The following is a 26,263-nucleotide window of genomic DNA, read 5'->3' as shown; positions in this document are numbered from 1 at the left end:
GTTTATGGATCGCTTTTCTGGCACGAGGATTGCCTAGCACTATGTGACAAAATTAAGGCATACAATATACTTATTCCGAAACTAAAACTGCTGCTATAATATATTAATTAGAAATTTTAAAGCTTGTTTCCTAGGACTAGTATGGCACGCTATCGCGGCTTTATCGCGTTCGCTACATTAGATTGCCATTTCTCACACCAATCGAGATCATTACTTATGCATGGTGCAAGCCCACCTACCTCAACAGACAGTGGCAATGCTGTCCTGTCGTTAGTTAGTCACCATCATGGATCCCATAAAGTTGGATACAACCTTCTATCATAAGCTACTGCTCAAAAAGTTTAATCTACTCCTGACCGCCGCACAGCTGGCCGGATTTTTGCCCTTTCCTGCCTACGTACTGCGGCAGGATGTCGAGCGCCTTCACTTCCGTACGCTGGTGCTAACCTGCCTGAACTTGACCTTTGCCGTCCTTATCTTCCTTACCTCGTTCGCCTGCTATCTGGCCATGTACATTTACTATCCCGATTTGATGTACAAGGAAAATCTTCCAGCCGTACTGCAAATCATGTACCACGTGGAGAACTGGCTGCGTGTGGTGATGGTACTGGTTGCATTGGCCGGACCACGCCTGAGTGGACGTTATTTTCGTGAAACGATCGACACGCTGGTGCACATTATGAAACTTTTCGATCGTCCCGTAAAGATCGAGAATATTCTTACGGCGATTTCGGTTATTACAAATCGATTGCTTCTACTGTACGGACTCCACGCGCTCATTATCACCGTTACGGTGTGGATAAGTACGGAACATCCCGTATCAACGCTACTGAACGTTAGCTACCTAGCACCGTACGTAACGATAGCCGTGTACATCCTTCTCTACCGAGCGTTGCTAGCGTCCATAGCTGGCATAGTGGGTTGTTTGAATGATAATCTGCGCGAGATCACGCTACAGGATAGGATAGATCCTCGGCGAACGTACGGGAAACATACGACGATCAGCTACATCATGCTGCAGGAGGGCAAGGAGAGAGAAACCCCGCATCTAGACGTAGCAACGATCGTGCGGCTTTCCACGATGCATATGGCGATGATGAGGTTGGCTCGCGCTGCTAACAAACATTTCGGCCTGCTCATGCTGATCATCGTGCTGTCCACGTTCATCCAAATCAATATGCTACTGCTGGAGCTGTACCACAACATCAGCCATCCCGTGATGCCGGAGTACTGCCTGTGGGTACTATTCCTGCACGCGATCGTACACTTTACGTTCTTCTTTGTCATTGCCACCTCAAACCATGCCATCCAGCAGGAGGTTGGTTGAAACTGGAGCATCAATTAATGGATTGCGACTTCATTATCATTTGTTTGCTACTTGGCCTTTCGTTGCAGAATGAGCGTACCATGCTGCTGCTGCATGAATTCAAATGTTCCTGGAGCAGCGAACAAAACATGACGGTAAGTAATACTCCACTCTCATCAATGCTGCATTCAATTCAAAACGCAAATACGTCGAAGCTACCAGGACAGCAACTTCCTTCGTTTAAACTCCCTTAGGCTCGGCTTGTTTGATAAATTGCGTGATGGTACTTCTATATGTCACACAAGCACAAATCCCAGGGTTGTAACATGTTGTGTTAATTTTTAATTTAAAACAAGCCTCACGTAACCAAACGATGGACGGCTTTCGCTGGACGATTTTAGCCCACAAACCTTTAGTAGCTTTAGTATCGTTTAGAACAATGGCCTGGAATGACACGGAAATAGACCGATTGCGGCATCAACTTCGGCAAAACATTAGCCCCACGGTGCGCCTCTCGCAGTGTTTGTCACTTGCCCCGTATCCGCTTTCGGCGTTCCAGCGCAACTGCTCCATGCGCAGTGTTCGCATTAGAATAATCCTATGTTTCCGTTACGCATTTGCCACGTGCGTAACGGTCGCAGTGATTGCCTCTCAGTTTACGATGTTTTACTACTTTCCCCACATTATGTACCAACCGAAGGTGCCGATCTTTATCGTGATTCTCTACTACATCGTGAGCATACTGCAGACGCTGACGACGGGCAACTTGATGATCGGTTGCGAGCAGCGTCGTGCCGAGTACGAGGGCTACTTCGAGGAAGTGTTGCACTTGATGAAGGAGACGGCTCACCAAGCCGATTGCAAGACGACGATCTGGTACCGAAACGTGACCAAAGTTCTGCTGGCCCTATACTGCATTGCCTCCCTGACCGTGCCGATTGTAATGACCACCGTCCTTTGGGACATTGTTACGATCCCGTACGTAATGGCGCATACCGTTCCATTCGTTGTTAGCTCGCTCATACTGAACCAGTACTTCTGTGTCTTTGTTCATCTAACGTCGATTCTGAGAAAGATGAATGAACGATTGGTACGGTTCATGAACATGCTGCCAAGATCGGCGACGGAACCACCGGTTCAGCTGCGCGGTAAACCACTCATATACAATGTGCTGGGCGAATCCTTGAAGATGGAAAGCAGTCGCCTGGATCAGCTGGAACAGCTTCGCCTGCTGCACGTCCGAACGGTGCAAACGGCCGGTAGTTTGAGTGAAAAGTTTGGCATCGTTATCCTGCTGATTGTGGTTGCCGCCTTTGCTAGTGTTAATATTGAGCTGCTCGAGTTCTACCAGTGCATCAAGCTCGGCACGCTCACTCCCACAACGATATTTATGAAATTTCTGTACGCGGCGTCGAAGTTTTCCTTCTACGTCTTGATAGCCTATCCGAATCGATTAATACAAAAAGAGGTGATGATTGTTTTTGAAGAATAACGATCGTGTCGGAGTGTGTGCACACAGTATTAGTATTTCCTTTTTCCGATTTTTTTTTCTAGAATCAAAAGGCGCTTTTTATGTTGTACAGAATTAAAAGAATATCATGTAGCGTAGAACTGAACGAGGCGGTAAAGTTCAAACGGTTGCCCCTCCATAATCAGCGAGCGATTGCATGGTTGTTTATTTCCTTTCATTACAGATTGAACATTTCATCTCGCAGATCTCCAACCTGCATGATATCCACCAGGCGTGTGGAATGTTAAATTTGGATATGAAGCTCATCTCAAACGTAAGTGACTTTGTTGGCGACTAGTGCTGGGCGCTCGGAATCGGACCTGCCCGATTCCGATTCCGTGTTCGGATCCAATTCTGATGCTGGAATCGATTCCGATTCCGGAGCCGATTCCGAAGCTGATTCCTGAGCCTATTCTGGATCAAAATCGGGTCTGGAATCGGAATCGGCTTGAGAATCAGAATCGGCTCCGGAGTCGGAATCGACTAGGGAATCGCAATTTGCTCTAGACACGGAATCAGGATTGACTCCAGAATTGAAATTAGCTCCGCAATTATAATCAGTTCTTGAATTGAAATAAGAAGTTTCAGAACCGTAATCAGTCCGTGAATCTCCATGAGAAAGGATCGTATACAAGTAAATTTGGAGCAGCTATCAATACGTAACATCATTGGACTCAAACGCCTAATCTTATTGATATTCCGAAATCAACTCCGATATCGAAACTGATTCGGATTTCGGCGCCATTTCTAATTCCAGACCTGATTCTGATTCCGATTCTGATATCGATTCTGAACTTGGTCCCGATTCCGGACCTGAATCCAATTCTGATTCTGGTTCCGATAAAGATTCTAGAACCGATTTCGATTCCGGAACCGTTTCTGATTCCGAAGCCGATTCCGGACTTACTATCCGGATTCGATTCCGGAAAATTTCAAAATTAGCCGGAATCGATTCCATCACTAGTGGCAACCATCCTATATTAAGCTAAGATTCCTTTGAAAATCAATTGGTACCTCCTTTTCCGCAGGCCGTTGCAGCGATCACGTCCATTATGGTGGTTCTAATACAATTTTCCGACACAGGATTGTAAAACTCAAAAGCTTCTCAGAAATTCTCAAAAAAAAAAAAACACACAATTCGAAGATAGTTTTTTATCAGCAGTTTGTTGCTTGCAAGGGCAATCTAAACATTAACATCAAAATTTTATTTTGAATATGTCTATTGCTTAAAATTTACGGGATGAGGTGATGAGGTGCCTAACAAGCAAACAGAACCGGGTCTTTTAACAATGTAAATCACTAATACCTTTTCGTTCAAGCGTCGCGCACTTTTGTCGGTCCCGCTGTCGCTTTCAATAAACTCAAATTAGCTTCAAATTTCTACCAACACTCGGTTAAGATAATTTTTAGATATGGAACCATAATTGCATCTACCATATTCTCCCGTGTAGAAGGGTGTTAACGCTAAATTGAGGGGACAACAAAAAGGCAGAGCAATTTAAAAAACAACCACTTCACCGTATCAGGCTCAAATTTAGGTAAGTAATCATCGTTGGGATTAAGAATTGCCGTCTACTGGGAAATGCCATGAGCTAAGAGCCTCTTGATACCAGGTAACAATTTCGCTAACACACACACACACACAAACAAGGGGAACCGTCGCTTACACCGAAAAATGGTGCGCCGACCGATTGCCCGCTGCCCCGTGTCGGTCATGGAAGACATGCATTTTACGATTTTTTATCACTACACTTTTTGCTCCGAGGGGGAGGTAGCTCTGCGTCCGGGTCGAACATTACATTGTCCATCTTTCTCGTGTCGGGCGTGATGCGAGCCTCTGTAAATGATGCAAAAGCAATAAAAATCATCGTAAGTACAGCGGGCCGGATGTTTGGCCATCAGCCACCAACGGTCACACACGACTTACCGAACAGGGTCGGCTGCTTCCTCACCGCCTGCACTACCGATCGGCGCAGTTCGACATCGACATCCTTGGCGATTTGAATCTTCTATTGAATCGGTACACACAAACACACCCACTCGAAGCTTCGTTAGTACACCTGTCCCGGTGGGATAATTATAGATAGCCGTCCTTACTTACCTCCTTAATTTGCTTCTCATCTTTAATATCTTTGTTCTTGACGAACTCTTCCCGGATGCGTTGCCGTGCGGCGGAAATGGTACGAAAGTCTCCGGAGAACACCTCATTCTTGGTACGCTGCAATATTTTGTACCAACGAAGGGCCTACAATAGAGCATAACGTGCCTGCGTTAGATGGGTACAAACTACGGGAGGATGAAAACTATTGCCATTTTCGCTTACCTCACGCCTGAGAGAGCTCATAATTTGTGTTGCCGGCAGCGGGAAAACCGATCGTGTGCAGAGTATGGGCCAGATATGTTTTAATTTTACGCAACAGCGGCAAAACCAATGTTTATGTTGCCGCTGTCAAGCAATCGATCGAAGCAATCAGCTGTCCTTAAATGAAAATCGATGAAAGCAAACTCAAATGAAATTAATAAAATGTTTAGAAAAAATAAATAATAGCCTTTTAGATCATTATTATTGCAGCTTATATGAAACAATCAAAGCATTTTTATACGATTCCCAAGAAAATACCACAATTACAACAAACTATTTTTTCATCGATAAATCCACATCCATCCATCCTACGAACCCTGCCTCGATTTTTCAACATGCCTGTCAACTGTCAAATTTTCACATTCTGCCATTTCGGACCGATTGCAATTGTACTGCGCCAGAAAATCGTCTATTTTTCTGTATCGCCGCAAACTCGTTTCCCGCAGAATCCGAAATGGCTGATCTTGGTGCTCCAGTCCGCGTATCCCCACTGATCCGGGTAAGGCATAAGTGCGTGGTCTTGCGTGGTTAGGCCACAACAGGCTGACCCAGGCCATCTACCGTGTTACCAAAACATTATGTAATGTTTTGCCGGAGCTGCGCCCGGTTCCGGGAGGATTTCCGCCTCCCCCAGCTGGCCAGTTCCGGAGCAAGAGCATCGAAGAAGATTGAGCTCCCTGTAAAGAACAGTGACGTAATTTGGATTTTTGTGTATCTTTACAGTTTGGCCGTTGGTCGTTCCTGGTCGTCGGAGTTGCCTACGGTGCGTACCATCAGCAGCGCCTGGCTAAGCGTGAGGTTGGCATTCGCGAAATCGAAGCACAACAGAAGGTTATCCGTGACGCTAAGCTGGCCGAGGAGAAGAAGCGAAACCAGGAAGGTAAGTGACCGGCCGTTTGCCTCCCGTGAGCGAATTAAGCACGGCATACTAACGCGCTTTTCTTGTCGCATTTTTAGCCGAAGCTAAGGCCATCGCTGAGCTGTCCATGCCAACCAAGAAGTAAACAGCGAAAGGATGAATCTGCTTCCGTTCTAAGGCACGTACCATCTTGTGTCCTGTGTTAATGCTGCAGTACTGGGATGATGAATAAATTCTTTCATAGGAAGTAAAACAAACAACCACCATCCCGCGTCGTAACTTTTCGTGACGGCCCACGCCGGGTCGGATACTGTGCGGATGTACCGTGTGTGTTCAGCTCACCGGAATCGTTGGAATTTCGTTTAATGAAAGAATCAACGGCAATGCAGTACAGAAGGGTCTGGGGGATAAAAAGCATCATCCTGTTCATTTAGAGAAGTAGAATATAAATCGAATGGTATCTGATTTGTTGACTATTATTTTTATCATTGCCCTTCCTTCGTTAAGAATGTGTTTTTGATATAAGCTTTCGTTAAAATGTTCCGCCATTTTTGACGTTATTTTCGTTGAATCGCAAACGCCATCTTGGTAAGCTGACGTTGGAGAGCGTTTTATTTTAAAATGATAAAGACAGCGTAAAAACTTAAAAGACATAATAAACTCAAACATATACAATTTTGTGTAAAATAAATTAAATAAGTTTTGCACTTAGCTTAAACAAACATAATAACATAGAAGTCAATTTCTTTTGAAACGGCTTTTCAAAATGTAACGAATGAGCTAACCTGCCATTTTGTACCGAGCCGTTTGCTGGCTCGTTTCGAACGCGTCCACTGCCTGACGTTTGACTCGTAAACACAACAAGCTTGCAATCAACAACGTTCGCATCGCGCAGTGGCCCGAGTGAAAAGAGCGAAAATTTCCATCCTAATTGCGACACAATTCGGGCCCGTACTCTCCAACACGGGGCACCGTTCTACCAGAATCCGAAAGCAGGAAAAGTGTAAAAACGTGGTGAAAGGGGCTAGCCTACCCCGCGGTTATCGGTTCGGTGCAGCAGAGCAGGATTGGTTTCGGCGTCACCCCTCCCCTGCCTCAAAGTGAAAGTAGTTAAAACAAATTCCTCCTTCCACCCAGCGAGGGCAGCGAGATATCTGGGAGGATGATCCCTGCCCGGGAAGGTGTGTCCGGTCGCAAGGGAATCTGTACGAAAATATAAGTTTTTGTTTGTGTGTGTCGTGTTTGTGTGTGTGTGTGTGTGTTGCCACGGTGAGGCGCACTGGTTCGGAAGAAGCAAGAGTCCCCATGTTGATGCGTTGTGATATTTTGAGGCCTCCCGGATCCGCGGATCGTGGTGCCTGAAGGGTGCGCTCTGAAAGAAAGTGAATTCCGTGACCAAATTCCTGCGCTATTGTAACAAATTGTGGTCACCATCATATCAAACTCATCGCCAGTCCGTTCGGCGGTGCTGAGTGGCCAGCACTTCTTCGCCGGAAGGATTTGCTTCCGACAGCAGTAAATTCAGCTGTGAGAAAGAGAGAGAGAGAAAAACACCCGTTACACTGCTATCGTGTGAGGCCGCGGCAGGCCACCAACGGCACCAAAATTACGCTCAACGCAACGCAACTGTACGCCGTCCTGGACGCCATGGAGCAGGACGAGGAGCAAGTGCCCGACATACGGGAGCAAATGTTTCACAACACGGTCCGCGAGCATATCGTAAGTACCACCGGGAGGGGGCGGGGGGATATAAAAGTGGCTTCTATTTGTTTTAGCGTGAACGGGGGTTGCATATTCACGACCACGACCACCCCATCGGGTGCATGCAGTTTGGGGTGGGTTTGAAGCTCAAAATTAGGTCACGGTGTCACCGGTGCGGCACTACCGCGGCGAATGGGTGTTGCTGCTCCAGTACGCGGGCAATGCACATGGTGAGCGCCAAGGAAAAGCCTTAATCCAAGAAGCCACTGCGATTCCATTGCGTAACTACAAAACAACATTGCTCTGGCATGGAAGAACCATTTAATCATAGTCGACTTTGACCTTCGAGCCCGAGGTTCGGACATCCCGGGATGGAGCGTAATTAGAAATACACATGTACACGATGTAGAAATACACGAAATACACATGCCACACATCGAAACAGAATGTCCCTGTTGCTGTGAATAATCCCCTGCTCGGTGCGGAAAGGTGTAGTATAGCACGATAAGACAAAATCTACAAACAATTGGTGTGGCTAATGCTGATAACGATGGCCGTCTGTGGATGCAATTGTGAACACAGATGTTTGCTCGATTCGGATCGGGTTCAGTACTTTCCACCGAAGCAAAACAAGCAGCAAAGCGGGGTACGGAACGAGACGAGCAGACGAGCATACATACTACTACTTGGCCTGGCACACGAATTAGAAATCAGTTCAGCATATATCGTGTGCTGTGTGCGTCGATCGTGTACCAGCTGCTGGAGAGCGATAGTCCAGTTTCTTCGCTATGTACCACACCAAACGCAAACATGTAGGTGTACTTAAGGAGTGGGTGCAGCAGAGGAGGAACTGGCCCCCATGTACCACGTATCCGCGTGTTATTCGTTATCGCGTCCGCGCTGTGGCTGTGGGTGTGTGTATTACAGAAATTACACGACCAGCTAGATGAGACAGGGTAAGGGGTTTCCTTTTACTGTTCTGTTCATTTATGCCATCCTACCATCCGTTTTCGCCCCGTAATCTACTCGGCATTGTTTTTGGAGGGTAACATCACCAAGGAAACCCGTTCCGACCGGCGCTGGGAAAGCTTTTCGATAAAGTGCAGAACAGTTTTTGGTTTTGGCTGTTGCTTCTTTTTTGAGGCCGCCATTCCGTACCCCGTCCGAACCCGTGTGGTGGAGTGGCTTTCTCGGCAGACGGAAGCGCAACGCGTAATTGCAAATATGTGTACCTTTGAACGCACAAAAGAAGGGTACCGGGTGCCGCCTGCTGGTGCTTTCAACGTATCGACCTTCATTCGTGTGCTCTCTCTCTTGCACCTATTTCACATACACCGAGAGAGAGGAACAACCACAACAAACCAAGTGTTGTTGTACCCCTCCCCTCCCCCCGATGTGAAAATTGGATTGCAAAGCAAATGGGTGTGCTGTTTGGTATGAATTTTAAGGTCGCCTCTAAACACACATTAGGTGTTGTTTTGGGTATGTTTTTGTTAGGCAGGGGGTGGGTGGGAATTCCGATCACGAATGTGGGTAATGCTTTTCGAATGCATCGAAGTATTTTTATCAGTAGGTTAAATTTCCAAAACAAAACAAAAAAACGCCTTACATTTGGGTTATGGCGTGTAGCAATCAATCTCGGACGCGCCGCAGCAACGGTGTGTCTGGCTTACAGTCAAGAATGCCACTTGTGAAATTGATTTAAAGATCGATCGAGATCTCAAGTAGGCGATGACGGCATCGAAAGATCGTAAACATCCCTTTGGGAATTGGATATGATTTTAGCGGGGGAATAGTTTATTGTCTGCATTTATAATTACATTATTATTATTATTATTTTAATTGCGCTTCATTTAATTAGTCCAAATGGAGGTTATTTTTCGTGAAAAGCTTACAAAGTTCCATTACACCAAATACAAATTAATTCCCTTGCTACAATTGCAGCTTGCCCATCTGCCAGGATTGGCGCGAAGAAAAGAAGAAAAACGCATGCCTATTGTGCGTGGCCCAACGGAATTGCAACCGTTTGAAGCAGTAGCAGGTAGAGAGAGAGAGAGAGATATTGCACCGGCAACATCTGCTGTGCAGACCAGTTTTCTCTATTTATGCTTTGAAATACCAGCCAGCTGCAATTTTCTAACACGATCGTGTTAATTGTTAAAAGTATGATTGCTATCTTGCTATAGCTTCTGTCGATATTTTAAACGTGCAACATTTTCAATGTACATTCCATATGAAAAAATACGTTTGCATTTGAAAATTTTAAAAAAAAAATTCAACTCAATGATAGATGTTTGGGAGTGAGGTCATTTTTCAATGATTAACGATGGCGTCGACAAGTACGCTATTGATGATAGATTTGTTGATGAAGTGGAATTGCACGCTTCCTTCCCGTACAACCACATTTTCAAGATACAGCCTCGACCCTCGGAGCAAGAGCCCTGTCACCTATTGCCCCATGTTACATCATGGTTTATCAATCGACTCATCGTAATCTCGACGTCTCGGCGTCGCCGACTCATCTCACGAAGCGTGTTCCCAGTGTCTTTGAACGATAGACGCTAGGCACAAACCCTTTTTTACAAAAGCCGTTCACAGCACGTGGCCTATATTTAGCACCTTTGCGTACTTTCCTTTCCGCAAGTGCTTGTGTGTGTAGCGCGGGCATCGTAGACACAGAGCTGCACTGGCAAAAGATCACGAAGAAAAGAGCGAGAGTGAGTTGCGACCATGATCAACTGTCATTGATCTGTTCGCTGCGAGCTGTTCGCTTTCCGCCTGCAAGTAGTAATTGTTTTATTTTTGCCGTTTTCGCGTATCACACCCTAAGCCCTGCCGGCAGCAGAAGATAATGGCGCCTTGCGATGGGTGTTGTAAAAGCGTCGACAAAATTAGCAACCACCACACGGCAGTGGCGTCTCGGCTAAACGGAAGAGGGGAAGAAGGGAATGTGGGTTTTCTCCTTTCACCAGCGCCGGTGTGCACTATCCGGCTGTTTTTGTGGCTGGTTTGGCGGATGAGGTGTTGCACGTTGCATATGATCATGACGGTCTCTAGCGGAGGGATCACATTTCTTCCCTTAGTACGGTGCTTTGGCACGGGTGCCAGAGAAGGAAGTGGAAGGAAACAAATTTCCATCGGTTTTATTTTTAATTAATTTTATTGATCCTCTTAAAAAACACACACCTCTCATATATCATCAATTTGAAAAGTCCACCGCTGCCGATTGGATTGTGTAAAGATCTTTCGATCAGCCAACTCACACCGTTCCACCGTCACACGAAAATTATTATCCGCTGGCACTAGACACAGTCCGCTGGCAACATTCACTAGCTGGCCCGTCTGTCGACGATAGAGCCATCTATAGGCGCCGGAGCTACCCTCCGAGCTACAGAGTGCGATCGTCACCTCCACTTCATGCGGTTTATTACCACTGTCCACACCCAGACAGTGTCCCTCTCTGGCGATCTCTCCCGTTTTGCGGTGAAACCAAATCTGTTGCCCCCCTAACCCATGGCAGTGCAGCAAAGCTAACGAACGATCACGCATCGGCCAGGTGAGACAGAGTTGGCCCGCTTCGAGTTCATGCCGGATCCAACCCGCCGCCTGCGCCTCGGATGGATCATCCTGCTCGGGAAACACGTGCTGCAGATACCAGCGAAAAGACTTACAGCCCAACTCGCTGCGAAGCTGTCGACGAGCGTCGAGATTTACGCTTGATGGCGTGTGGGAAGTTCGCGATGCTAGAAGAGTTCGATAATCGGGATGTAAGCGATAGAGAAACTCAGCATACTCATCCATCCACACTTCAGCAACTCGTAGACTGTTCCTCATCGTTAGGTCCCGTTCCTTGGTGTAGCTCTGTTTTGGGAGAAGAAGTCGATACGATCACTTGCATACACACAGATACGGAGATGATCATTCAGTAGCATTTACCCCAATGTAAGGATGATTACGCTTCTGGATGTGAGCGACATGCGAACAGGGCACCGTTCGGATCGCTCCACCACACATCCACACTTTGAAGGATAGTTCCATGTTTTCGCCACCGTAAACCTGCAGCCCGGGATCGTACCAGCCAAGTTGGGCGAAAAATGCCTTCTCAATGCAGAACAGTCCACCCGCCATTACTGGTGTGTCGAATGGTTCGAGCAAGTCCTGTAAACTAAGCGCTGTTAATAATAATACCCCCTTGGCTCCAATGCGTCACCAAATTCACCTCTTGTGCGGCCTGAAGTCGATCGTACCGTGGTCGCCACTGGAAGCTAAGATTCCAATCGAACGCTCCGTACAGTCCACTGGAAGCACCTATCTGAAGCGCCAATGTGGTTTCGTTCAGCCAATCGATGGTGGGTACTGCGACCACTTTCCGGCTGTCCTGATTGCTGGCCACTAGTTCCAGCAAAGGCTCTAGCCAGCCCTCGAGACACTCACAGTGCGCATCGAGGAAGAGCAGGTAGTCGGCCGATGCACGCTTTGCGCCGAAAATTCTTCCCGTAATCAGTCCAAGCCTTTTTGGAGTTCGTAGAATGCGCACCTTGTCACTGTACGGCAGAAAGTAGTCGTCCAGGAATGTTTTCAGTTGTACTGGAGATGAAGAAGCGGTCATTAGTTGGTTGTAGGCAATGTTTGTAGTACACGAAGCTCACCCAAACTGGACCAATCGTCTATCAGCAAGATCTCCTGCATCAGTTCCGGTGGTGTACGGTTCAAAACGGAATGGACAGTGCGTAACAGCACCGACAGAGCTTCGTCGTGAAACACAATTACAATAGAGACCGGTGGCAATGCTGATCGCTTTCGTTCGCGACACCAGGGATCGCGTACATCAGGCAGCTCCCGCCGCACGGAGATCAAATCCGAAACGAACTGATTGTAACCTTGCCGCTGCCAGCCGAGTGCAATCTGTTCCTGCACGTTGTCCGGTATGTTTCCATGCTCTTGTGGTAGCGTTACCGGTTCTCCCATGTGTCCTGGTGGGGCGTGCTGAGCCGTGGCGACATGCTGAAGCGCTTGTTGACGTTTATAGTGGGGCTGGGAAGACACCGATACCTGCTGGAACACTGCCCGAGAATATTGATGTACGATAAGCACAAGCGCGATGGCAAGTAAGAAAAGTAGAATCAACTCAGACCGGCACAAGGGGAAGCGGTACGAGGGACCGAACTGGAAAAATGGAATGAAATGGTAGTTTGAGAGTTCTGACAGGAATAAATCTCGCAACACTTACTCTCATATTGAAGCTAAACTAGGGACATGTTGGGAGAAGTGTAACGAAACAGAAGACAAGCTCCCACCAACGCACCGTACCAGACTGGGACTGTAGCATGTGGTCCATTTACTGGCAGGTCCAACACAACCCAAAATAGCTTTGTGATGAGTTGATGCTACATCAATGTAATTTTCTTGTTTCTTGTCGTTGTCTCTTATCTTGAACATTCGGAAAGGTTGAATCAGTGAAAACAGTACATTTGGTAATATGCGATAAAACTTCTTCTTGATGTGGGGTGGGTCTCAAACTGTAGTTGAATGTTGAAGTGTAACAGTTTATGTAGGGAAATTAACCTCGCATACCGATAGCCAACCGATAGCTGTTCATTCACTAGACCAAAGTCACCGTGTGCAGGTGCTATCGTTAGCTTATATCGCTTATCACTGCCATACGTGGCCAATTGTGCGCTTTGTCCTCGTGCCATATTACAACCAGTGTGTCGCTTAGCTGTCCATTTACTTGCCACCTCTTTGCGACGTATCTATGCCTTCGGGGTTATAAAGTGCGATCTAAAGCTGCAAAATATAGCTCAATCGGCATGTGTTTTTGTGATGGTTTTACACCTAGAAAAAGGTAAACATTGTTCTGTGCATTTACCGATGAGAAGCAGCATCATATTCAAAGCACACACACTCACACATTCCGTGACGTTGCAGTACAGTTCGATACACGTGGCATCTCTGCTTGAAAAAGGGTTGGGCTTTAAACAAATTTAGAAAATGTAAACACAAATCACTTCATTTACATGCTCCTCACAGCTGTGATGGAACGACGGGAGTTGTGAGCTCGAAACATAAAGGTTTTGTTTACTACGAACGTTTGTTTTTTTTTTTCATGGGCCTCCCACTCCTGCTTGGTTGTTTTTTGACCGGGCCCCTTACTCGTTGATATGACGTGGTGTTCTCTTTGTTTGGTAAACAGAGCCGACACTTGGCCATTGCGTGGCTGGAAAACGGAGCGTCATGTGCTTTGTGCCGTGCTTCCTCGAGCACGTGTAGCAAACTGATCGTAATCAAAAACTGTAACTGATATAGGAAACCGATAAGTGTAACGATGTGCTTAGTGATTTTATTATACAAATTTGCTTTGTTTTCATTCTGATTGATTGAAACAAAATGTTGATTGGGTTACTGAGCTTAGAATTAATCTTATAGATATGTTGTAATAAACTTCCCCATTTATTCCCATTCCGTTCTTGGTCGCTTTTCTTTCATTTCAAGAATGGAATGTGAAGCGCACTAAATCACCCCTATACGACCATGTAACCCTCTTTGTGTTACGTTTCATTTTTTCACTTGTAGAATCTGATTCTCTCCCCTTTTTGCTGTGGGTTCTCTCTCTGCGTTTTGCGCGCCACAGCCATTGTCCAGCGCATTAGAATGTCGCAGCAGCTTCCGGCTGCCTGACACGCACAGGCTTTTCTCGCTGTTGCGTATTAAACACACGTGTGCGTTACACGCAATCACGGCGCAGTAGCTTCAAACAAAGTATGTCATGAATTTTCCCTGTTGTAACATTTCGTTCCTTGTTCTAACATTGCTTTTCATTCTGTGATAAGAAAGCATTGCAGGGACATTTATCTTAGTATGGTCATATTTTTATTATTATTTTAAAATTATTTTCGAACTTCTCGTAAAACTCCAAACCAGCAAAATAGAGGAAAAGGGTTGTCAAGTGCAGCAGCAGTTAATGACCGTCGCCACTTATTGACAATGGCACAATGGAGCAATTGTGTCCTACGGTTAGAGTGCGGTTCCGCTTCTTGGTACGCTTGGTACCTCTCACAATGAGCGGGTTTGTTTATTTTTAAACTCAGTCTCCCCGCTATTTGGCAACCTGAAGCATCTATGCTTTAGATAATCTTACCCCACCACTGGACCCGGGGTCAATGTTTCGTACCGTTCGTGTACTACTTTTGGTCAATCAGCGTGACACATTGCAACGGCCAAACGAAAGCGAAACGTGTTTAATGTTTGCCGCACTACTCCCTCCGCCCCGGCTGGCCTTTATCATCATCTAATACCCATGCGTGCGCTGATCGTAGCTCGCAGTGGCTAGTGCAGGTGTGCCTTGCACACACGATACAGCTACTACCACACTCTTGTACGTATTTCATCAATCCGCTCTCCGCAATGGCTTTCCGAAACTACACCGACACCGACCGAAAGCATCTGTAGATTTGAAGCGAACACAAAAATGGAAACAAATGCATTCCAGTGCATTCCGCGTTAGACTGTGTGTGTGTTTCTGTGTGTGTGTGTTTACTGCGACGCGTGCAACCACTCGCAGCGTGATCCATTCCTTCCATGTCCATGTCCGCAACTGATTCCGCGCAGATTGCGTATGACGAACCCAGTTGCGACGGATCGAAACCATTTTCGTATGTTTTATTTTGATGTTGAAGAAAAAAAAAGAAGCAACAAATGGCAACAGCGCTATCAGCGGTTTGCGTGCAGCATTTTATGGTGGTTGCAACGTTTATGGTAGGACTAAGTTTTACATGCAAACACGAGAAGGTGGAAGATTTATGAATGGTGGTGGTGGGTTCGTTCGGTTTGTGTGGCATGCAACTGGATGCCTGCGTTGCAAGAAACGCAGCCGATTTTTGATCGTGTTGTTTTTATTCATCTATTTTTAGCCCACTGCTGGAATGTGCTTTGATTTGATTGCAATCGCGTTTTGGGACGACGTTTTGTAGCGTTTAGTTTAGGTGTAGCATTTTGTAAAGTTTCTTATGGCCAATCACTGCCGCAAAAAGGTGAATGCACTTTGGAAGAGTTTGGTGCAGTGGGAATAGTACCTTAAAGATACTGTTGACCAGATGGTGGTAATGTTTTCGAGTTCAAGGCTACCAAATTCTATGTCTGATAAGGTTTAATAGATAGTGCTTTTTAATGCAAAAATCCAAGCGTTTCACTGGCCACGTCGCAGTTTAGTGTCCTATTCCTTATCACTCTCTCGGGAAAAAAGAACTGATAATGCACGATTAATGGAAGCGAGACTGTGAATGAAAGGAAAAATACGCTTATTCAGCAGTGTCCTATTTTTAGATTGCAAATCAGAGTGAAATTTGAACCGTTTTCACCTCATTCCATCATGTATATACACCCTGTTATCTGCTGTTATAAAAGACTGTAATTTCATATTACAGATCGATCGTCAAATATTAAAGAAATGAATGAAAATTGCCCTCATATCTGTATGAGAAACAACCGCTTATCTAATGAAATCAATGTTCAATCGAACTGTACTACTATTCTTGCCCGCTACTATGTGAGGGCATCCCAAAATCACGATCCAAAACGGGATTTATTTTAAATTCATCATAACAAAACCACCGAACGGTACGTTCTTTTTATTCTTCAACTTCTCCCAAAACCGCTATTACATGCACTTGTAAAACATGCTCAAAAATGTAGTTGGCAAAAAATGTACTTCCTCCCCTACACTCCGCTCATTCTATCAGCACTTCCTGCGCCACAAACAAATTCCCATAAACCACGCGGAACGCCAAAAAACGGGGAAACACTCATCAAACAAATCATAAACCACCTTACATAAATAAAACCTTGCTTCAATACAAAAAAAGCAACGCTTCTCCTCCCAGATGATCATTCTGTAAACAAATCATTCTTGCTGGCCCAATGGCACGTGACCACGAGTGTCCCCTCGCATTCTTCTTTTTTCGGGTTGGTGATGGTCCATAAACGGAGTGTCTCGCACCAATGAATCGAATGTACCTCCAAAACAACGTTGCGTGACGATCTTCGGAGTTCTTTTTTTTTCGGGCGTTGTTAGTTACTGTGTTTGATCAAATATTTGTTAAGCAATTTGGGTATTTGGGTGGGCTATCATTTTATAGGAGAATCGTCGGCGTCTGGCGACATTGAATTGACGATCAAACGGTGTCAATAAGTCTAGACGCGTCGCAGACATGCTGGTTGATGTTATATTTATGTTTGCGGCAAATTCTTCAGCGAACTTCTTATCTTTTTTCCATGCTTAACCGAAATCATGAACTAAATTCGAAGCAGAGCTTTCGTGGTTCTCCACAATTGCTTTCAAAATTGCAATTCGAAACCGTTTAGCAAAACCTTCTCCGATTGCTGCTCCAGCTTCACCAGCCCCAAACGTTTCCAGCCTGCTGGGCAGCATAATAGCAATAGTTTGATTTGCGTTTTTTTTTTACTTCTTCCGTGGATTGTACGCTGCCTAACGGTCGGGAATCGGGACAAGATCGTGCAAGATCGCGTACTGAAAACGTTCGTTGTTGTTGTTGCCCGGTAACCGTTCATGCGGCACAACAACGGCAGCAGCGAAAGAAAAAAAGAGTCAGAAAATAAACGGCCACTTCCTCCGTTAGCATTGATTGGGCAGGCTGCAACGTCGTGCGACGACCGCGAAGACGCGAGAGGACAAGCTGCAGTGGTTTTTCCCGTTACACCCGGGTGCGGTTTGGTGCAGCAATGAAAAAAAACCTGATTTACTTAAGCACCAACGTCAGCATAATTACCACGCTTGATTGTATTTCCATATTCTAGCCCACCAAATTATGAGATTTCGTAAAATATCGAAAAGAGAAATCCCGGCTCCCAACTGCCGCTGCGGGGTGGAATGTAGGTAATCAATGCTACTGCTGCTCCAACCAACAAAACACTGGAAACGAGAGTCAGTCGTCAGCCAAAAATAGCAACTTGCCGGGCCGTTCTTCACCCCCCCCCCCCCCACCAATGGAGCGGAACTGTCGCGACAAGCCCCAGTTTCGCCTACTGCGATGTTGTGCTGCGATGTTGGGTGATGCCGGCAAGCCTGTTTTTAGTGCAGCTCTACATGGGTGAAGAATGCATGTGGTTTCATGCTGGAATGGGACGGGCTTGGGAGATCGTTGGCGGGAGGTGGCGGCGGATGGAAAGTTGATGCACGATCGATTGTGGATGAGGATCACTGCACTCGCAAACGATTGTGCAATTGTGATGTACGATCATGGGGAGAAGTGCTTTAAATGCGTTAAATGGGGCATGACACAATGGCGTTTGTATTGAATCGATTAAAAAATGGATAAAAATCATTGATAAATATATCTACTGAAGGCTCAATTATAATGACAATTTAACTTACATTTGTATTTTGTTTTCCTTTTCTTTGCAGATCTTTATGTTGCTGTTTCTGTTGCTTTACCTTGGAAGCTATGCACTGATCATTCGCTTCCGGAGGCGTGATCGTGACGATCTGTTTGCTCCCGATGAGGACGAAATCACTGTGTATCGCATTAGGTAACTTATATAATTGTTTAATCTTGCCTCTCAGGACCGGTCTCGTGGTCTAGACGGTAACGCGTATGATTTAGCAACGAGGCAACGGTCTGTGATCAAGTCTCGTTTGGACTAGATAATTGTAATACTACAAAATTAAAAACTGATTTAAATTATTGTAAACAACTACTAAACATTTACATTATGTTTACAATGTAAACAAAATGCTCAGTATAATCGCTGAAAAGTATAACTTTAGTATCCTTTGTCCATAAAATTAGTAGCTCGACTAAATACTTAGTACTTTTTTGTCTGTAAACGCTTTAGAACATTGATTTCAGCTTGTCCCTATGTTGTCTAAATCTTTATACAAAAAATAGCCTTTTGGATCAGAACTGTAGGTTGCGCGTCATTTGTGTTGCACATTTGCATTCCTTCCGGCCAGCCCACTGCCGCCTATTGTTGTTGTTCTGCTTCACTAGCTCATTGTACGCTTATTCTTTTGTCTGTTCTATGCTCCAACCCGCCAGCTTATGGTTGTGCACGTTCTCTCTGGCCGTGGCCGTGGGTGCCGCTCTGCTGCTGCCGATCTCCATTGCAAGCAACGAGGTGCTCATCCTCTACCCGAACAGCTACTACGTGAAATGGTTAAACAGCTCGCTAATACAAGGTATGTGCGCCGCCCTCTCCACCAAAAAAAAACTCCACAACATGACAACATAATGTGATTCTTTTTTTTTTTTTTTTTTGGCTTCCTCACAATAGGGCTCTGGAACTACGTATTTCTGTTCTCGAATCTGGCGCTGTTTGTGCTGCTCCCGTTCTCCTACCTGTTTACCGAGTCGTCCGGTTTTAGCGGCCACAAGAAGGGCATCATGGCGCGGGTGTACGAAACGTTTACTGTATTTTCGCTGCTCGCGTTCATCGTGTTTGCGACGACGTACGTCATATCGGCGCTGCGCGACCCGGACCGCAACACCTTTCAGGCACTGTTCAGTAAGTGTTCAGTGTGTAGTCAGCTTTGCGGACTGACTTGTTTGCATTGCTTGTTTTAATTCATTTGTTCTTTCTGTGTCTTCTCTCTCCCCCCGCTCGTTCAACAGATTTAGCCAAATGTCATCTGCCATTCTTGTACTCGTGTGTGTCCTTTTTAGGTGTACTGTTACTATTAGGTAAGTGAATGTGTCTTCCTCTTGTTTCTTGTTTCTCTTTTTTCTCAATACGCTTTTTTTACGTACTTTCGTCATCAAAAGCTGCGATTATATGTAATGCGTTTCGTATGCAAACCATTGTTACGCCACGAAGCCATTGTTACAGCATGTAATCGACACAGCCGAGGGACAATGACAATGCCAGAATCAGATCCGAATAATGCGGCGTACAACCGCAAAAAAGCAGCGAATTACTTGCGCAACAGTGTAATAGAATATTTCAAGCCTGGTGTAAGGTGTCCGTTTTGTGGTTTGCCGCTTTGGAATTCTAAAAACATCAAGATTTCACTCTTATGCAGGTCTCACTGAGATAATAAGGCGTCAGAGTTTATGAAACAGATTTTTCCTATGAATCGTGGAATGCATTTCCTCTATTTTAAAGCAGTTTTGAAATTCCCGTTTTATATACAACGCACTTTCAATGCTATCTAACACAGCAGACAATTTTGTCACAAGTCAATCAACATTGCGGCGTCAAAATTGGCAAAATTGAACCTCCTTTTGCCAGTGGTTCAACCCCGCACTAGACCTTGTCTGGTGGTGGGTTCCTTCCCCTTCCTCTAAAAACCAATGATGGATGTCTACAGCAATAGGGCTACGACGCCCGGTTAGGCTACGTCTCTTGCTAGCGCTCTGTCTGCGGCGCTATACAGCGCGGCACGGTAGCGCAACAAAAGTTTAATCAATAAACATGTAAACAAAACGCGCATCAACCGCAAAAACCACGCCCAGACTTGGTCGGACAATTCATCACCAAGCTCCAAACGGCGCTTAGTTGCCGGTTCTGTCCCGCTTGTAATGTAATGGAAGTGGCGTGTGGAAAAATCAAATTATACGCTACCATTTCCTTTTAGTCAGCCAGTGGAGGCATTGCAGAGAGATGTGTGAGATGAGATACATTGTTAACATTACATATTCAATACCAGGGAATTGCTTTATTTTACTGTACAAAAACGTGCTTGATAGAATTGTAAATGTACCCAACTGCTGCGGCCGTGCTTTTACTCCTCTAGCCTTCCGACAGCTCTCCGGAAGACGTCGATTGTACATCGTCCATGGGCAAAGGCTTCGTAGCTAACCGATGATCTACCGCTGCCACTGCTCCAGCAGTCAGATCCGCCTCTTCAGCCCTCTCTCCGGACTGCTCGCCAGCCATCATCGGCTCATCTCCCGCCGCCACAACAACCTCCCCGGTGGCCGCTTTACCCTCAATTTCGCGCACTATCCGATCGATGTACGGCAGCTCCCGTGGATTGTGCTTCCGCGCTTCGGCCACACTTTTCTCGTACGCTTTCATCTCCCCGAGACGGTAGTATCCTTGGGCGCGGAAAATCCACGACCGCAAGTTTTTCTCGTCCAGCTTGCTGAGCACAAAGTCACAGTCAATGATCGCCCGCTTGTACAGCTCGATGCGTATGTACGCCAGCGCACGGTTGTTGTACAGTATCGGGCTGTCGCGTATTTGATCGATCGCTTTCGAGTACATGTTGATCGCCTGTTCGTATTCGCCGCGCCGAAACGCCCGGTTGCCGGCCCGCCTTAACCCCTGGGCTACCTGCTCCCGTTCGCGCCGCTCGGTCGCACGTCTTGCCGCGTCGCGTTCGATTTCCGCCATAAAGGCGTACTTGTCCTGCATCGGCTGCACGAGCGGCGGATCGTCCGCGGCGTCTTTGCGGTTGATAACGGTGCGCTCTTGGTTTACGCGCACGATAAAGTTTTCCACATTTGTTTCGTCCTTTTTCTTCGTCGCACTGTCGGTGCCAAGAAATCTGTTCAAATAAATCGAAACACGGAGCAAGAGCGTTGAGCAGCAGACCGACAAATACTAATGACGTTTTGCACTTACTGGTCGGCGAATGCGACACCCATCTGCTCCTTGGCTTTGTCGCCGCTGGTCATTAGGTTGAGGATTCGCATCACCTCATCCACCTTGCTTAGGCCTGCCTCGAACGCTTCTTCGTCCTCTTTGGACATCATTTTGATGGACGCACGTTTTGCACACTACTGTGAGCCACGAACTGAAAAAGGTCCACCCAGGCGCCCCGTTGGCTCCTTGTCGACTGACTAGGGTGCAAGGGCAAGCAGGTTGCTCTTGCCTGCCTGCGCGTTGTTAACTACACAACGGTTCTCTTGTTGATTGGTGGAAGCCACCATCCAAGGGCTGCTAAATGCGAAGTTCGTCACCGTAGCAACGTAGTGCGACTGTTGTTTCCCCGTGATGGAGTTGGTAACCACTGCTACTGTCTGGTTGGAAGGCTGCTTCCTTCTAAAAAAAGGGATGCCCTCACACAAGAACTTGTCTGCTGGATTCCTTTTTTAATACATTTCATTATCAAAATTGATTGATTTTTGATTAAACCATAACCACAATTCTAACGCATGTTTCCCTTTCTTTCAGTTTGCACCCCGATGGGTTTCGTAAGACTGTTCGGTGTGGTTGGCAAAGTGCTGGTAAAGCCGAACCTGTTACGCGACGTGAACGAAGAATTCCACGCCTTCAACATAGAGGAGGCCACTGTCAAGCGCAAGCTGGCGAATGCCAATCTTAACATAGGTAAGTTTTACTAGCACGAGAATCGTTGCATGAAAAGAAACTAACACAATTTACCTCCCATTTTCCATCTTTCAGAGCTAAGGAGCGTTACGACGATAGACCTAACGCCTGCCAAACTTTGCTCCGGGCTGGATGATTTGTATCAAATCAAACCAGCCACCAATGGCAGCCCGACGAGCGAATCGGTCAAGCTGTTTGAAAGACTGAGAGAGCTAGAGTCTGAACGTAAAGTGCTCGGTAAGCGTTTCCGGACACTCCATTGCTGACGATCCGTTTCTAATTAACCGTGTTCTCCATCCCTCTGTCCCATCAGATAAGCAACGCAGCTCTTCGGCGCTTCAGAGGAATCTGGTCTATCCGATAGCGATGCTGCTATTGCTGATACTAACCGGCATTACGGTGCTGCTGGTCGTGCAGAACACGCTCGAGCTGCTGATCGGCATCAAGGCAGTGCCATTGAGCACCAGGGTAAGGTTACTATTATACAATTCCTCAAAGTGTTTATGCTCATCCGAGGGTTTCTTTCGTCCTACGTTGTGCTTTTAGCAATTTACACTCGGCATCACTTCCCTATCGAAGCTGGGACCGCTGGGTGCCACGCTGGAGGTGTGCATTATCACCTACCTAGGCGTCACGTCCACCGTTGGGCTCTACACGATGCCGTTCATGCGTAACGTGCGGCCCCAGCGGCGCAACACATCACTGGCGCAGCTGATAGCAAACTGTGGCCTCGTGCTTATTCTTAGCTCTGCGCTACCACTGCTTGCGCGTATTCTAGGTAAGTATTCCAAAATAAAGCTGGCATGATTTACTTACACGTTTACTAATGCGATGCAATTTTGGCTTTTTTTTTCAGGTATTACAAATTTCGATCTGCTGGGCGATTTCGGCCAGATCGAGTGGCTCGGCAACTTTCTGATCGTGCTGCTGTACAACGTGGTGTTCGGCACGGCGGCCACGCTCTGCCTGTTCAACAAGTTTACGGCAACCGTGCGGCGAGAGCTGTGTGCTCGGTTAGTGGAGAATTATTTCATCTTTCTTAGCTACCTTACGTTCATCATCAACTGAATGGTGATGCTCGCTGTCCCTCCACCCCCCACCCCCACGTACGCTCGATGCAACGCGTATACGCAAATGCTTTCTTTTCGGGGCGGGTGGATTTGGGGTCATTGGTTTTGGCGCCCCATGGCGTACGAACAACCATCATCACCGCCACAAAGACGAAACTACTACTGCCATTAAAAGGGAGCCTAATATATATAGCAAGCTTCCTTCCGCTATCCCATACATTCGTCCTAGCACACATTCGACGTAGATTGTAGTTAAAAGAAGACGCACACCACTAACTATTAGTACGCAGCGGCCGTATAGGCGCTTTTGTGGGATCGCTTTCTGACTGTACTTATTTTAGTTCGTGAATCATTCACCTTCTCACCCATCGCTTCGCTTGCGCCGGTGGGAGCGAATTATTTAATCTTTAACCTTATCCCTTTCAAACTATGCGGACAAGGGTTCGAATAATTATTTATTAACTTGTTCATTTGTCCATCGAATATTTATCGTATCTTCATCGTAAAACGTTGTCATTGTCATCGTTTGTTTCCTCTGTGTGAGTGGTACTGTAGTGCACTTGTTCGAACATGCTAGCTGACAGCAATCATATTCCATTAATTCCATGATATTATGCTTCATATTGCTCGGTGCGCTACCATGCAGTCGCATTTTAAGATTTAAAAAACGTATAATTCCTCCTGCTTCTGGTGGAAGGTAGTGGAAAAGGATGATCGCATAATAAAAAATACCATATCGTGTGTGTATGTCGCGTGCGCACACACACACACACACTTGAACCAAGCAAACTTGATACTCACGTGATAAATTACACGTATCAGAAAACAATGCCAGAATGGATGAAAAGACCGACAAATCTAGTCTATAAAATGTGCGGAGAAAGAGTTTATAGTAGGAAGAAGAAAAGCCCATGTGTGATCTGACACTGTTTGCCACTCGTCGATTGCTTTTTGTTTGCCAGAACTGAGATTATTAGGGCATAAGGCTGAAGGAAGTGATTAGGAAATAAGAACAACGCACACAAACGTAAATCGACCAGTTAAAACATTTCCCAGACTATTATAGCTATTACAAAGATGGTACTGCCCTGCCCCCGCCGGCACACTTGGCAATGTTTTCAGTGCTTGCACAAAAGCAAAAAGAAAGGACAATAAGTTTTGTTGTGTAGGTGAAATTAATTTAACAAAAAAAGAAACAAACAAGAATTAGTCAAATAAATAGTAATTGCAGAATTGTTGCACACTATAATGCTCTCTTGTGACACGCTGATTGTGTGATTGTAGTTTGAAAACATTTATATTTGTATCACACCACGCTTAGCTTGCTTGTGATTGATTGTAGTACATATTTTCTTCAAAACTAACCCTTTCTCCTAACATTTCACTTCATATGGTACAAACATATAATTTTAACAAATTCCGCTATTCCTCTAACTGTTTTTGTTTGTTTTCACTCATCTTTTCTTTCTCTCTCTCTTTCTCCTCTTTGCAAATGTTTTACCTGTTTCATCTTTACGTTCGATCATGGCGCCGTTCGCTAAAACCTTCGTGTAAATGGAAATTCAAAACAATGATCGCAGATTAAAATCATTGTTTGACTACAGCAGCCACATTGAGCTGAGCATTGCTCAAAATGCTGGCCAGCTGAATCATCTGCATCCAGCGGCGTTACCGCAGCATCATCAACACCACCACCACCATCCGATCAACCATACCGTTCAGCATCCCGCATCATCATCCGTTCCGACTGAACCGAATAATGGTGCGGCTAGCACAACACCACAGGAACACTTTATTGCGGTGGAACATGCAAACAGCACTGTGCATCATCGTGGCCATGCGCACGTGGCTACCGGCAGTAGCACGATTGACACCAAAGAGCAAGCAGCAGCTGCAGCACGGTTGACGCTTACCAACGGGGGCGCAGATCATGCGGATGTTAAAAAGACACGTTAAGACGGATGTGTTAGCAGCCAGTTCCAAAGCAACCGAATGACCCAAAACCTGCTCTCGATAATTGCATTCGCACCGCGTGAAACCCAGTGAAACCAACCCGTTCAGTAAGATATTTGTAAGAAGTCGCTGTTGGTGCCGTTCCGTTCGTACGAGCCATCCTGATCCGCCGACCTGATTGCACGAATGCAGCTAATCTAATATATTATTACCATCTGCCATTTAAGTGATATTATGGCTCCCCTTTCAATCGGGATATTATTTCTCATGGCTGTATAATGATGAGTTTTTTTCCTTCACACCTTTTCTTCGCTTCTTTTTACGCATTACAGGGTTTTCCAAGTCACTTTCGAATGTAAACATTGTTATTCACCGCGTGCAAAAAGTTATTCCACATAGATCTGACATTTCATTATAATTTTCAATTACTTCAGCATGATTTTCAACACGACGCTGAATTGAGTTTAACAGATCTTTGTTATATGATGAAAATCATGTGTTGAAACTGAAATTTCATTTTGAAGCAAATAATACACCATTTGAAAGCTGTTGAAAAGCATCTTGGCTGTGGCAAATAAATATGTGCACATTTGAAAGTGACTTGGAAAACCCTGCAAGGCCGCGGTACATTGTACACTCCGAAGTCGGGGTTCACTTTTCACTAGCGCATCTGGCGGCGACTGGTGGAAACCTTTTTTTGGTCATCGAGAGAATGGTCGTGCCGGATCTCAAATTTAAGTAGTTTTTTCACCGTTTTTTATGCGAAAATGGTTGAAATACTTGCACAACATATGTATCTATCAATTAAAAATCTTTTTCAGTCCTGTTTAAGTAGAAACATAGAAAAATAACAAATTTTCTGAAGCGGCTACAAATTGTTTGGCAAAATGCTTCGGTCAGCCGTCGCCAGATGCGCTAGTGGCGAAATAGAAATTACACTAGCGAGTACGGACAATGTACCCCGGCCTTTATGTTTAGATTTTATCAAACGACAAAGCTACTCAACACACACACTCAAAACTAAAAAGTACGATCCCTGTATCTCTCATGCGTATTATGCAGTCTGAGTGTGTGCGCGCGCAACATATTAAACATAAATATCGATATGAAGTAAGCAAAAACAGTGAGCAAATAAGATCTGTTCCCGCTAGCTAATATCACACGTTCTTTTTCGAGGACAAGCAATCGGGTGAGAGAATGTCCTTCGACATTT

The 26,263-nt window shown here is 45.7% G+C and overlaps 6 protein-coding genes across 7 annotated transcripts; 3 read left to right on the top strand and 3 right to left on the bottom strand.

Moving 5' to 3' along the window:
* Positions 1 to 275: 275 nt before the first annotated feature.
* Positions 276 to 4,401, top strand: LOC121591627. The gene is made up of 4 exons (XM_041912353.1): positions 276 to 1,318; positions 1,396 to 1,461; positions 3,001 to 3,090; positions 3,845 to 4,401. Exons 1-4 carry the CDS (start codon positions 287 to 289, stop codon positions 3,905 to 3,907), a joined length of 1,251 nt encoding a protein of 416 aa, XP_041768287.1. The 5' UTR covers positions 276 to 286; the 3' UTR covers positions 3,908 to 4,401.
* A 78-nt stretch (positions 4,402 to 4,479) lies between these two features.
* LOC121591636 (complex III assembly factor LYRM7) lies at positions 4,480 to 5,279 on the bottom strand. The gene is made up of 4 exons (XM_041912372.1): positions 5,140 to 5,279; positions 4,918 to 5,061; positions 4,744 to 4,825; positions 4,480 to 4,653 (listed from the first exon to the last, which is right to left on the bottom strand). The coding sequence occupies exons 1-4, from the start codon at positions 5,158 to 5,160 to the stop codon at positions 4,547 to 4,549; spliced, it is 354 nt and encodes a 117-aa protein (XP_041768306.1). The 5' UTR covers positions 5,161 to 5,279; the 3' UTR covers positions 4,480 to 4,546.
* Positions 5,280 to 5,526: 247 nt separating this feature from the next.
* On the top strand, positions 5,527 to 6,502 carry LOC121591633 (ATP synthase subunit e, mitochondrial). Its single transcript, XM_041912370.1, has 3 exons — positions 5,527 to 5,677; positions 5,902 to 6,058; positions 6,136 to 6,502. The coding sequence occupies exons 1-3, from the start codon at positions 5,633 to 5,635 to the stop codon at positions 6,180 to 6,182; spliced, it is 249 nt and encodes an 82-aa protein (XP_041768304.1). The 5' UTR covers positions 5,527 to 5,632; the 3' UTR covers positions 6,183 to 6,502.
* A 372-nt stretch (positions 6,503 to 6,874) lies between these two features.
* LOC121594447 (protein Lilipod) lies at positions 6,875 to 26,195 on the top strand. Of its 2 annotated transcripts, none has more exons than XM_041917698.1 (11): positions 6,875 to 7,756; positions 18,159 to 18,283; positions 18,793 to 18,932; positions 19,028 to 19,258; positions 19,366 to 19,434; positions 21,872 to 22,027; positions 22,103 to 22,264; positions 22,341 to 22,495; positions 22,574 to 22,805; positions 22,884 to 23,040; positions 24,678 to 26,194. In XM_041917698.1, exons 1-11 carry the CDS (start codon positions 7,685 to 7,687, stop codon positions 25,051 to 25,053), a joined length of 1,875 nt encoding a protein of 624 aa, XP_041773632.1. In that variant the 5' UTR covers positions 6,875 to 7,684; the 3' UTR covers positions 25,054 to 26,194. The 2 variants fall into 2 exon arrangements, with proteins under 2 accessions (XP_041773632.1, XP_041773633.1); XM_041917699.1 differs by lacking the exon at positions 6,875 to 7,756 and adding an exon at positions 13,496 to 13,583 and having other exon boundaries at positions 24,678 to 26,195.
* On the bottom strand, positions 10,913 to 13,078 carry LOC121594448 (putative polypeptide N-acetylgalactosaminyltransferase 9). Its single transcript, XM_041917700.1, has 5 exons — positions 12,969 to 13,078; positions 12,388 to 12,904; positions 11,958 to 12,325; positions 11,675 to 11,896; positions 10,913 to 11,599 (listed from the first exon to the last, which is right to left on the bottom strand). The coding sequence occupies exons 1-5, from the start codon at positions 12,972 to 12,974 to the stop codon at positions 10,928 to 10,930; spliced, it is 1,785 nt and encodes a 594-aa protein (XP_041773634.1). The 5' UTR covers positions 12,975 to 13,078; the 3' UTR covers positions 10,913 to 10,927.
* On the bottom strand, positions 20,389 to 21,674 carry LOC121594450 (tetratricopeptide repeat protein 12). The gene is made up of 2 exons (XM_041917701.1): positions 21,320 to 21,674; positions 20,389 to 21,242 (listed from the first exon to the last, which is right to left on the bottom strand). The coding sequence occupies exons 1-2, from the start codon at positions 21,448 to 21,450 to the stop codon at positions 20,483 to 20,485; spliced, it is 891 nt and encodes a 296-aa protein (XP_041773635.1). The 5' UTR covers positions 21,451 to 21,674; the 3' UTR covers positions 20,389 to 20,482.
* Positions 26,196 to 26,263: the final 68 nt, after the last annotated feature.

This window comes from Anopheles merus, chromosome 2L (assembly GCF_017562075.2).
Source record: "Anopheles merus strain MAF chromosome 2L, AmerM5.1, whole genome shotgun sequence".
NCBI lineage: Eukaryota > Metazoa > Arthropoda > Insecta > Diptera > Culicidae > Anopheles > Anopheles merus.
The sequence above is the reverse complement of the archived record's forward strand: the minus strand, read 5'-3'. Positions and strand labels throughout refer to the sequence as shown.